Source organism: Mustela erminea, chromosome X (assembly GCF_009829155.1).
Source record: "Mustela erminea isolate mMusErm1 chromosome X, mMusErm1.Pri, whole genome shotgun sequence".
Lineage (NCBI taxonomy): Eukaryota > Metazoa > Chordata > Mammalia > Carnivora > Mustelidae > Mustela > Mustela erminea.
This window is the reverse complement of record NC_045635.1, coordinates 79,954,267-79,967,298: the sequence shown is the minus strand read 5'-3', so window position 1 is coordinate 79,967,298 and position 13,032 is coordinate 79,954,267. Positions and strand designations below refer to the sequence as shown.

General features: G+C 38.9%; 1 protein-coding gene across 1 annotated transcript; it reads right to left on the bottom strand.

The window, feature by feature from the left end:
* Positions 1 to 679: 679 nt before the first annotated feature.
* On the bottom strand, positions 680 to 1,641 carry LOC116583305 (tumor protein D52-like). Its single transcript, XM_032331370.1, is given in 2 exon segments — positions 680 to 1,292; positions 1,294 to 1,641. Coding segments are annotated over 2 exon segments (552 nt in total). The 5' UTR covers positions 1,470 to 1,641; the 3' UTR covers positions 680 to 916.
* Positions 1,642 to 13,032: the final 11,391 nt, after the last annotated feature.

The window sequence follows — 13,032 nt, the reverse complement described above, 5'->3', positions numbered from 1 at the left end:
GATTGATTTTAGCATTTTTACAGCTACTGAGATCTAAACAATGGTCAAGCTTTTGAATGGAACAGGTGATGAGTGCTCCTATTCCAACCTACTGGTAATTAGGAGACAGCCTGAATCAAAATGTTATTTTGCAACCTACTCTGAAACTAGAAATTTAGTCTCATGACAAGTAAGTCAAGAGAAGTGGCATAATAACAAATACACTGAACGGGTTATTATCACAATTGGTGACAAGAATGTGAGGGTTCTGCTCTCAAGTCACCTAGGACTCTGAACCGCCACACATGTCACTTACGAAACTGTAACAAACTGGAAGTCGAGCTAATTTATTTATACTTAGTCTGCTGTCTTCAGACACACAAGATACAAGATACCTTCTACCAGAACAATGTTTATTCAAGAAACATTTTCTGTAGCTGGTCGTTCTCCCCTCGGAGCTAAAGAAAATTGTGCCAAAACTTGTAATAACCAGGATTCAGGAAATTTTAAAGAAAATTTTAGTTAACAATCAAATACCCAGAGGTTCAAAAAAATCGTATTGAAGACAAAGATCAAAGTGGCATCCCAGATCCACAGCAATTTTGTTGTAAAGGAGGAAAGCAGTATGATAACCTGAAGCTTTCTAGATCATTCTAATGAGGATCCCCAGGGATTACATGTGTAGTAGTTGTTGTTGTTGTTTTATAATAGTGTTTCCTAAATCAGGGCCCTTAAGTGCACATTAGAGGGTATTTCCCAGGAATCAGAGGTGAAGATAGTTTTATTTTGTTCAACCCACAAACTATTTGGTCAAATGAATATGTAAAGCTAAGTGAAAGCACATCTGGTGGAAATTCAGGGCGACAAATGTTGACAAGACATGCTTGGATCTTGCTTGCAGCATCTGGCAGTGGGTAGCCGAACAAAGGTGAGGGCCTCACGGGTTCGCCTGCATCTGTTCTGGAAGAGTCTCTGGGGCGCCAGCACTGGCATTCGCCGTTGAATTCAAGACTTCTCCAAAATCCCCGCCAGCTGGCTTGGTTCCCCCTACTTTAGACTTTAAGTTTTCAACCTTTTCTTCAAATGATTTGAAAGTTGGGGAGTTTTTTACATCTTCCAGCTTTTTGGTGATGACGGATCCAACAGATGAGAAAGCAGCAGATGCCTTCTGTCCAGCCTGAGATAAGGTTTCGGATGTCTTTTTGTATGCAGATATTGCCGTCACGTCCTGCCAGCCTTTGGCAATGTTCTGTTTTAGTTCCTGCAGTGAGTTGATCCCAAGTTTCCGTTTGATCTCTGCTAGATGCTTCTCTTGCTGCTAACACTTGAGACAGAGTCTGGATTTCTTCTTCTACCTTTGCAAGTTCTCTTCTCAGCTCTTCTTGCAATTCCTCTGACAGGGTCTCCGTGGCCCCGATCGTGGCAGCAACATCTTCTCCTTCCTCAGGGACTGGATCTGTTCTCAGCAGACCTTGCTCGCCGCGGTCCATGTCTCCCGCCCGCCGCCTCGCGTCCTCTGCGCCTCCGCAACCGGCTGCCGGTCCCGCTCGGATCGCAAGCTCGCCCGCCCGCCCGCCCGCCCGCCGCGCCGCGCTCCTCCTCGCCTCCGCCCGCGACTCCCGCGAAGTCCCCTCCCCCTGAGGCGTCGGGCGCGGCAGCGCCGCCCGCCCTTGGCGGGGAGCGCCTTCCCAGGGCCTCTTGATTTCCATTCTTGATCAAGTTAGGCATCTTTGGAAGGATGATTTCAGTGGAGGTGGAGAAACGCTGGAATCACCAAGGGAATGGCCAAGAAAATCACAGTAAAATAAGAAAACTGACTGTGACACTTGCATCATAGAAAGAGAACTGAAGGAGTGGTCAAATTTGAGTGGAAACAGTGAAGGAATGCCATTTGAGTTAAGTGTTTTAACTAGAGTAGGAGTGTGAATTAGTGAAAAAGAATACCCTATGCCAAGCAGGGATAAAATATTCAAAGTCTGAGCAATACAGACAAGCAAACTGTTTGTTCATATGAAAGACAGGATTTTGATTAAAAGGTGTGAGAACAATTAGGTTGGCTAGATTGAGAAATGCCCAGAGATAAATTGGCCTCTACATATTCATGTAGAAGTTAACACTTACTCCATGATTATGCTCCATGAGGCATTATCATAATTATTTTATTTCCATGAAGTCATCTAATATTTATAAAAACCTTGATAGGTTCATAAATTTTTTAGATCTACTCTACTGTTGAGGAAAATTAGAAACATAGAAGTTAACTAACTTACACAAAGTTAGTAAGAAATAGAAGACCCAGGATTCAAACTCTGGAAACTGAACTTCAGACTCTATGATATTTACTACCATGCGATGCAGCTATGTACCCTGGATTGGCTTTTTAATTTTACTTCCTTTCTTCTAAAACTAGTTTCTTATTACTTTTATTAGAAAAATTATATCCCTCTGCCTGACCTTTAGGGATCTCTATCAGTTTGCAACTTTTGATCATCAACACATATTTTTATCACTTTCTCCAAATGGGCCTTCCTCTATTACATAAATATTAATGTTTCTTTACTTGGAATGCCCTCCCTCTGCTCCCTCTGCTGATCCATTGTCTCTGAACTTTAAAATTCAGCTCAAAAAGTTTAGCTACTCCTCCAAGAAGCTCTCTCCTTTTTCCATTAAATAACAACTATAAATTATTTCATCTTCACAAAAATATATTGGCTTAGTGGATACTGATTATTTTGCCCTTAGAAACCTTACTTGATAAGCGATATTAAGTTTATGTGTTTTTGAACATGTGCCTTTTTGTTAAATGAATTATCAACTCTTTATGATCAGTGTATCTGTATACAATATCCATTCATTTGGTGCTGACCACATAGAATAGGTATGAATGGCAGAAAAAGACTAACAAAAATAGTAGGAAAAAAGGTTTTTCCTATATTTTCCTTTTTTTCCCCAGAGACAGATTTAAAAACTCTATTTTTTTCTAATAGAAGGTAAGTTTGGAGTACTAATATTATTTCCCAACCAAAAAGCAATATCTCTGTTGTAAAGATTGAGACTTATTTTCTTACTTGTGAAAATCTGATCACTGATTTAAAAATCAACAAAACTTAACTTTGAAATAAGTGAATATTATTCACATCTTAAAAAAAAGATTTTAATTACATAGAGCTCTGCAAAAATTTTTTCAGAATTACTAAAAAATTACAAGTATCCTACATAATACTCTTTCCTTCTTAATATGAAAATGCACTTGCCTAAGTGCAGATATTTGGTCACTAGACAATGAAGATTACCACTTGTGTTTTGTGGAATGGAGTCAGTTGGTGATCACTAATTCAGCCAAGGTTCTCTCTGCTAATGACAAAACATGCTTCTACATGTAGCTAAACAAACACTAGATTATTTTCCTTTTGGCATATGCCAGAACGGAAATGCCCATGTTACTTGTTTATCATGTATGATTACTGGGGGAATGTCATGGTAAAAGGAAAACAAGAAGCTAAGAAAATAAGGATAAATTTAAAAGCTGTAGAGTTCTTTCTCCCTGTGTGTATGTGTGTGTGTGTGTGTGTGTGTGTGTGTGTGAGAGAGAGAGAGAGAGAAAATATGTATCCAAGCCTGTATGTGTGTGTATGTGTTTTGTTTTTGTTCTTGTTTTTACTGAATAACATTTTTTCTATGGTATCTTTCTTTTGTGAGGCTCCGGACTCATATAAAAAGAAGTGACATAAGTGACCCAGTGTTTTCTCAGGGTCCAGACGTAACATAGTCCTTTTTCTTAAATACTTAAAGTTACATAATAAGGACAAACTATACAGAATCCTAGAGGAGAACATAAGCAGTACCCTCTTCGATATCAGACACAGCAACTTCTTTCAAGATATGTCTCCAAAGACAAAGGAAACAAAAGTGAAAATGAACTTTTGGGACTTCATCAAGACCAAAAGCTTCTGCACAGCAAAGGAAACAGTCAACAAAACAAAGAGGCAACCCAAGGAATGGGAGAAGATATTTGCAAATGACAGTACAGACAAAAGGTTGATATCCAGGATCTATAAAGAACTCCTCAAACTCAACACACACAAAACAGACAATCATATAAAAAAAATGGGCAGAAGATATGAACAGACACTTCTCCAACGAAGACATACAAATGGCTATCAGACACATGAAAAGATGTTCATCATCACTAGCATTCAGGGAGATTCGAATCAAAACCACATTGCGATACCACCTTACACCAGTTAGAATGGCCAAAATTAGTAAGACAGGAAAGAACATGTGTTGGAGAGGATGAGAAGAAAGGGGAATCCTCTTATACTGTTGGTGGGAATGCAAGTTGGTACAGCCACTTTGGAGAACAGTGTGGAGATTCCTCAAGAAATTAAAAATAGAGCTTCCCTATGACCCTGCAATTGCACAACTGGGTATTTTCCCCAAAGGTACAGATGTAGTGAAAAGAAGGGCCATCTGTACCCCAACGTTTATAGCAGCAATGGCCACGGTCGCAAACTGTGGAAAGATCCAAAATGCCCTTCAATGGAAGAATGGATAAGGAAGATTTGGTCTATATACACTATGGAATGTATGCTTCCATCAGAAAGGATGAATACCCAACTTTGTAGCAACATGGATGGGACTAGAAGAGATTATGCTGAGTGAAGTAAGTCAAGCAGAGTCAATTATCATATGGTTTCACTTATTTGTGGAACATAACAAATAGCATGCAGGACAAGGGGAGTTAGAGCGGAGAAGGGAGTTGAGGGAAATTGAAAGGGGAGGTGAACCATGAGAGACTATGGACTCTGAAAAACAATCTGAGGGTTTTGAAGGGGCGGGGGCACTGGGAGGTTGGGGGAACCAGGTTGTGAGTATTAGAGAGGACACGGATTGCATGGAGCATTGGGTGTGGTGCAAAAACAATGAATTCTGTTATCCTGAAAATAAATTAAACAAACAAACAAACAAAAAACTGGTTTATACATAGGGGTAGTATTGATTAGGGAAAGAGGATTACCTTAAATCTGATATCTATATATATATATTAGTAGAAAAGAAAGGAAAAGAGGTATATGTATGAAAAGTTCAAATTAAAGGGTTATTATGGAATATGTTGTATTAGGCCTCTAGTTATATTGGTAAGTAGGTTAAAAAGATTAAAAAGAATAAGAATAGTGAGAACGAACTAAAATAAAAGTTGTATCTATGAAATATACAGGTTTTAGGGCAATACTGGGAGCTTAATACATTATTTTCCCCTGATGTTGGGTTTTCACTGGTTTATGGGGACTCTAGGCAGTATAGACATTTTAACAATGTTTATTATTCTGATCCACAAGCATGGAATGGTCTTCCATCTTTTTGTGTCTTCTTCGATTTCTTTCATAAGTGTTCTGTAGTTCCTCGAGTACAGATCCTTTACCTCTTTGGTTAGGTTTATTCCCAGGTATCTTGTGTTCTTGGTGCTATAGTGAATGGAATTGATTCTCTAATTTCCCTTTCTGTATTTTTATTGTTAGTGTATAAGAAAGCAACTGATTTCTGTACATTGACTTTATATCCTGCCACGTTGCTGAATTGCTGAATAAGTTCTCGTAGATTTGGGGTGGAGTCTTTTGGGTTTTCCATATGAACTATCATGTCATCTGTGAAGAGAGAGAGAGTTTGACTTCTTCATTGCCAATTTGGATACATTTTATTTCTCTTTGTTGCCTGATTGTTGTTGCTAGGATTTCTAATACTATGTTGAACAAGAGTGGTGAAAGTGGGCATCTTTGTTGTGTTCCTGATCTCAGTGGGAAGGCTGTGAGCTTTTTCCCATTGAGGATGATATTTGCTGTGGTTCTTTCATAGATAGATTTTATGAAGTTCAGGAATGTGCCCTCTATCCCTATACTTTGAAGAGTTTTAATCAGGAACGGGTGCTGCATTTTGTCAAATGCTTTTTCTGCATCAATTGAGAGGACCATGTGGTTCTTCTCTCTTCTCTTATTGATGTGTTCTATCACATTGATTGATTTGTGAATGTTGAACCATCCTTGTAACCCAGGGATGAATCCCGCCTGGTCATGGTAGATAATCCTTTTAATGTGCTCTTGGATCCCATTTGCTAGGATCTTGTTGAGAATCTTAGCTTCCATATTCATCAGTGATATTGGTCTGAAATTCTCCTTTTTGGTAGGGTCTTTGCCTGGTTTGGGGATCAGGCTAATGCTGGCTTCATAGAAAGAGTCAGTAAGTTTTCCTTCTGCTTCAATTTTTTGAAACAGCTTCAGGAGAATAGATGTTATTTCTTCTTTGAAAGTTTGGTAGAATTTCCCAGGGAATCTGTCAGGTCCTGGGCTCTTATTTTTTGGGAGGTTTTTGATCACTGCTTCAATCTCGTTACTAGATATTGGTCTATCCAGTTGTCAATTTCTTCCTGGTTCAATTTTGGGAGTTTATAGTTTTCGAGGAATGCATCCATTTCATCTAGGTTGCTTAGCTTATTGGCATATAACTGTTGATAATAACTTCTGATAGTTGTTTCTATTTCCTTGGTGTTAGTTGTGATCTCTCCCTTTTCTTTCATAATTTTATTAATTTGAGCTTTCTCTCTCTTTTTTTTTTTTTTTTGGATTAGTGTGGCCAGTGGTTTATTGATCTTATTGATTCTTTCAAAACACCAGCTTCTAGTTTCATTGATACATTCTACTGTATCTCTGGATTGTATCTCATTGATCTCTGCTCTTATCTTGATTATTTCCTTTCTTGTGTGTGGAACTCACTTAATTTGTTGTTGATTCTCCAGTTCCTTAAGGTGTAGAGACAGCTGCTGTATTCTGGATTTTTCAATTTTTTGGAGGGAGGCTTGGATGGCTATGTATTTCCCCCTTAGGACCGCCTTTGCTGTATCCCATAGCTTTTGGGCCAAAGTGCCTTCATTCTCATTGGTTTCCATGAATTGTTTCAGTTCTTCTTTGATCTCCTGGTTGATCCAAGCATTCTTAAGCAAGGTGGTCTTTAGCTTCCAGGTGTTTGAGTTCCCTCCAAACTTTTCCTTGTGATTGAGCTCCAGTTTCAAAGCATTGTGATCTGAGAACATGCAGGGAATCATTTCAGTCTTTTGGTATTGGTTGAGCCCTGATTTGTGACCCAGTATATGGTCTATTCTGGAGAAGGTTCCCTGTGCACTTGAGAAGAATAAGTATTCTGTTGTTTTAGGATGGAATGTTCTGTATATATATATGAGGTCCATCTGGTCCAATGTGTCATTCAATGCTCCTGTTTCTTTATTGATTTTCTGCTTCAATGATCTATTTCTGAGAGAGGTGTGTTAAGATCTCCTACTATTAATGTATTCATATCAATATGACTCTTTATCTTGATTAACAGTTTTCTTATGTAATTGGCTGCTCCCATATTGGGGGATAGATATTTACAATTGTTAGAGCATCTTGGTGGAAAATCCCTTTACGAATTATGTAGTGTCCTTCTGTATCTCTGACTACAGTTTTTAGTTTAAAATCTAATTTATCTGATATGAGAATCTCTATTCAAGCTTTCTTTTGAGGCCCATTGGCATGAATCATGCTCTCCATCCCTTCACTTTCAGTCTGGGCGTATCCTTAGGTTAAAAATGTGTATCTTGTAGACAACATATGGATGGTTCCTGTCGTTTTATCCAATTTGCAACCTTGTGTCTTTTTATGGGTGCGTTTAGGCCATTCACATTGAAATTGATTATTGATAGATACTTTTTTATTGACATTATCTTTTATTTGAAGTCTTTCTTTCTGTAGATTGTCTCCATTTTTCTGTTCAATTATATTCTTAGGATTTTTCCTCTTTTACAGAATCCCCCTGAATGTTTCCTGCAGTGTCATCTTGGTGGTTGCGTACTCTTTTAAGCCTTGCCACTCTTGGAAGCTCTTTATCTCTCCATCTGTTCTAAATGTCAGTCTTGCTGGATAAAATATTATTGGCTGCATGTTCTTCTCATTTAGTGCCCTGAATATATCTTGCCAGCTCTTTCTGGCTTGCCAGTTTTATTTGGACAGGTCTGACATTATTCTGATGGGATTTCCTCTGTATGTAAGGAGCTTCTTTGTCCTAGCTGCCTTCAAGAGAGTCTGTCTACAATTATGATTCCTCATTCTTACTATCAGGTGTCTCGACGACTTTCAAGAGTCTATAATCTTGGGGGGGGGGGCGTTCTACCTCTAGTACAAGAATGCTGGTTCCATTCACGAGATTGGGAAAATTTTCACAGAGTATTTGTTTGACTATATCTTCTAGACTTCCTTTTCCTCAGCTTCAGGGATTCCAATAATTCTGATGTTGGAACATTTCATGGCATCATTTATTTCCCTAATTCTGCTTTCGTGGCTTCTAAGCTGTTTGTTTCAGGCTTCTCCTGATACTTCCTCTCTATCTGTTTGTCCTCCAGATCACTAATTCTATCTTCTGTCTCATTACCCTAGCTTTTAGAGAATTTAGATTAGATTGGAGCCCATTGAGAACATTGTAAACATCATCTCTGGTGGCTTTCAGTTCTGTCCTAATCAATTACATTTTGTCATCCATGGCTTTCTCCAACCTAGGTATTGCCTGGATAATTGCTAGCCTGAATTCCCTTTCTGAAATATTGTCTATGTCCATGGCCATTAGCTCTGTTGCAGAAGTTCCAGCCTCTGAATTTTTCTTCTGTTGGACATTCCTCCTCCTAGTCATTTTGGTGAGAGATGGCTGTGCAGATGTAGTTGGATGTGTCAACCGTGGTGCAGTTGAGGTGCACCCTGGAACACTTCTGAGCAATCAAGAGTTCCCGCCCCCCCCCAAAAAAAAGAAAGAAAGAAAGAAACAGAGAAAAAAGAAAAAAGAGAGAGAGAAGGAGAGAGACAGGAAAAAAAGAAAGATAAAATAAAATAGGAGGCCCAGCCCAAATGGACCCCAAGGTAAGATTTATGAGGTATATAAACAAAAACAAACAAACAAAAAGACTGATAAAAGGAGATGACAAGAGAAAAAAAAATATATATATATATATAAAGCAAAACAAACAAACAAAAATCTTCAAAAAGAACCCCAAGTATAAGATTTGTATACTACCAGGACAAACACAAATACACAGAAACACTAGTGGAAGAAAAAGATGGGAGAGTGGTTATAAATTCTCAGTGTGGGCATGAAGGTTATTTTGATTCTTCCTGGATGTATCTTGATATCCTTGTTAAGGACTCAACTTTCCTAAGATAAAGGTGGATTAAAAATTTGTTTACCTATAGGGGTAACATTGATTGAGGAAAGGGGATTACCTTGAAGTTTAACTCTATATGAATATTAAAAAACAAATAAAAAAAAAAGAGTAAACTAAACTAAACTTTTAAAAAAATTAAATAAATAGAAAAGCAAAAGAAAAACACAGGTATATGTATCAAAACGTTCAGGTTAAATGGTGATTATGTAATTTGCTGTACTGGACATCTCACTGTGGTGGTAAATAGGTTAAAAAAATACCTACAAAATAAAAAATGAACCAGAATCATGGGAATGAATTAAAAATAAAAATTGTATCTATGAAGTAGTGGTGGTTTTTCTCCTGTCTTTTTTTTTTTCCCAGTTGGTTTTCTGGGGGAGGGGCCTGCCACGTGGGTTTTCAGGCAGTGTTCCCTGAATTAAGTTCTCCCGCCCCCTCAAAGTGGTGGGCTCTGAGGAAACTGGTTTTTCAGGCTTTTGTTCTTTGGAGTTTTGTTTGTTCGTTTGTTTTCTCTCGTTTTGACAGCTTTTGATGGTTTTTGGAGGTTTAGAGGAAATCAAACTGCACTCAGACCTCCCTTTCAGAAAGAAGCTTCAATCTGTTCCCCTCTTGGTGCTCCAGAGCACATAAATTCCCCCTTGGCCGCTGGCAGAGCACCTTCCCAGTCGTGGTCCCTGGGGACGCAAGAACTCCTGATTGTACCCCAAACCATGACAGCGGCAGCTGTTTGAGCAGCTCCAGACTGCCATAGAGGTCCCAAGCAGTGATATCCTACTGAGATTTTCTTGCTGGCCCGGGCTAGGAGTGCTCAGACTTTCCGGTCCGAGAGTGTGGGGCTGGTGCCTGCATGCACCTCTCTAAGGGGAGGGTGTGGGGCGCAACTCAGACTCTGATAGTGCAGCATGGCACGTGCATAGGGAGTGCAAAAGGCTGTGGTTCTGTTGGCTGTCGAGGCTCCCAGCCCTTCATGGGAGCTGCCAGTCACATGCTCTCAGGAGCACTTGCAGCTCAGAGACCAAGATGTGTTCTCTTCACCGCACTCTCGCTGGCTCAGCACCAGGGGTGGCTGTCCTCAGTCTGGGGACGTAATCCTCTGTCCCTAACCTCCCTGATTCCAACAATTTCCCCCCCACAATCCTTTGCTCTTTTTGATTGCTTTCTACCAGACTCCAAGTTAGTGTTGGTTCCCAGTTCCAGGGCACTCTCTTATTGGAGTATTACTTTCCAATGGGTCACTTCTGGTGGCTCCCTCCCCCTATTTTTTATCTTCTGATATCAGTCCGACATTCTCACTCTGCTTTACCTGCCCACTGCTGTCTTCTGCCCTCATAGAGATCCAGACAGGTATAATTCTAATCTCAGGCTGATTTCGTGGGTGATCAGAGTTCTTTGGTAGGTCATCAGCTCACTTTAGCATACAGGTTGAAACGGCTCCTCCTCCTAGTTCTCTGTCATCTTATCGCCGATCCATATAAACCAGTTTTGTTCTCCCTTTATCTCTGTAAAGTTGAGTCCTTTAACAAAGATATCAAGATACACCTAGGAAGAATTAAAATAGCCTTCCTCACCCACATTAACGATTTATAAGCACTCTCCCATCTTTTTGTTCTTCTGTCAATGATTCTGTTTATTTGTTTTTGATCTGGTATTATATAAATCTCATTCTTGGGGAACATTTTGACTGGGTTCTTTTTTTTTTTTTTCCTGGTCTTTTCTTTTGTCAGTCTTTTTGTTTGTCTGTTTTTGTTTGTATACCTTATAAATCTTACTTTGCGGGCTCATTCTGGCTGGTTTTGCTTGTTTGTTTTGTTGTTGTTTTTTCTCTTGCTCTCTCTTTCTCTGTCTCTTTTTCTCTTTTTTTTTTCTTTTTGGTTATGACTTTGGATTGCTCTAAAACATACCATGGTGCACCTTGCCTGGATCATGGTTAATATATTCAGCTATACATCCACTTAACCACATTTCACCAAAATGATTAGCAAGAGGAACACCCAACAGAGGAAACATTCAGAGATGGTGCTCTCTCCAATAGAACTGTTGAATATGGATATAAAAAAGTATGTCAGAAAGGGAATTCAGGGTAACAATAATCCAGGCAATGCTGAGGTTAGAGAAAACTAATAGTGACAACATAGAATCTCTAGGTACAGAAGTGAAAGCTTCCCAGAAAGAAGTTAAAAATGATATCAATGAGATCCAATCTAATTTAAATACTCTAAAAGCTAGGATAACTGAGGCAAAAGACAGAATTATTGATCTAGAGGACAAACTGATAGAGAAAAACGTTCAGAAGGAGGCCTTGAACAGACAGCTTATAAACCAGGAAAACAGAATTAGGAAAATAAATGATGCCATGAAACATTCCACTGTCATAATTCTTTGGATCCCTGAAGAGGTGGAGAAAGAGAGAAGACTAAAAGATATAGTTGAACAAATTCTGGATGAAAATATTCCCAGTCTGGGGAATAGAACCAGCATTTGTGTCCTAGAGGCAGAAAGAACAGCCTCCAAGATCAATGAATCAAGAAAGACCACAAAACAGTTGACTGTGAGACTGGTTAATCATAATTTTAGACAGGAGCTCCTGAGTTTGGTGAGGGGGAAGAGATTCCTTACCTACAGAAAAGGTCCATCAGAATAAAATCAGATCTGTCCACAGAAATCTTTCAAGCCAGAAAAGTCTGGCAAGACATATTTAGTTCACTAAATGAGAAGAACATGCAGCCAAGAATACTTTAACCAGCAAGACTGACACTCAAAATGGATGGAGAGATAAAGAACTTCCAAGACTGGCAATGTTTAAAAGAGTTCATGACCACCAAGCTGACACTAGAAGAAATACTAAGGGGGGATTCTATAAAAGAAGAAAGAACCCAAGATTGACATAGAGCAGAAATTTATAAAGACAATACATAGAACAAGGAATTCACAGGAAACATGATATGAATAAAAATGCATTTTTCAATAATCACCCTCAATGTGAAGGACATAAATGATCCCATAAGATGGCACAGTGTTGCCAATAGGATAAAATAACAGAACCCATCCGTATGCTGTCTACTAGAGACCCATTTGGAGCCTGAGATACATCCAGATGCAATTGAAGTGATAGAGAACCATCTTTCATCCCAATCAGCTTCAAAAGGAAGCTGGGGTAGTGATTCTCATATCAGAAAAATTAGATTTTAAACTAAAGACTGTAGTCAGAGATAAAGAAGGACAATATGTCATTCTAAAAGGTTTTATCCACCAAAAAGATCTAACCATTGTAAATGTTTATGCCACCAATTCAGGAGCAGACAACTGTTAATCAAAATAAGGAGTTGTATTGATATGAATATATTAAGAGTAGGGGATCTTAACAAGTCACTCACAGTAACAGATCATCCAAGAAGAAAATCAACAAAGAAACAAGAGCTTTGATTAACACATTTGACCAGATGGACCTCATAGATATATACAGAGCAATCCACCCTAAAACAATAGAGTACTCATTCTTCTCAAGCGCACATAGAAATTTCTCCAGAATAGACCACATACTGAGTCGCAAATCAGGGTTCAACCTATATCAAAAGACTGAGATTATTCTCTGTATATTCTCAGACCACAATGCTTTGAAACTGGAACTCAACCAGAAGAAAAAGTTTGGAAGGAATACAGACACTTGGAGCTAAAGACCACCCTGCTTAAGAATGTTTGGATCAACCAGGAAATCAAAGAATAACTTATTTCATGAAAACCAATGAGAACAAGACGCATCAGTCCAAAACCTATGGGATAAGGCAAAGGCAATCCTAAGGGGGAAATACGTAGCC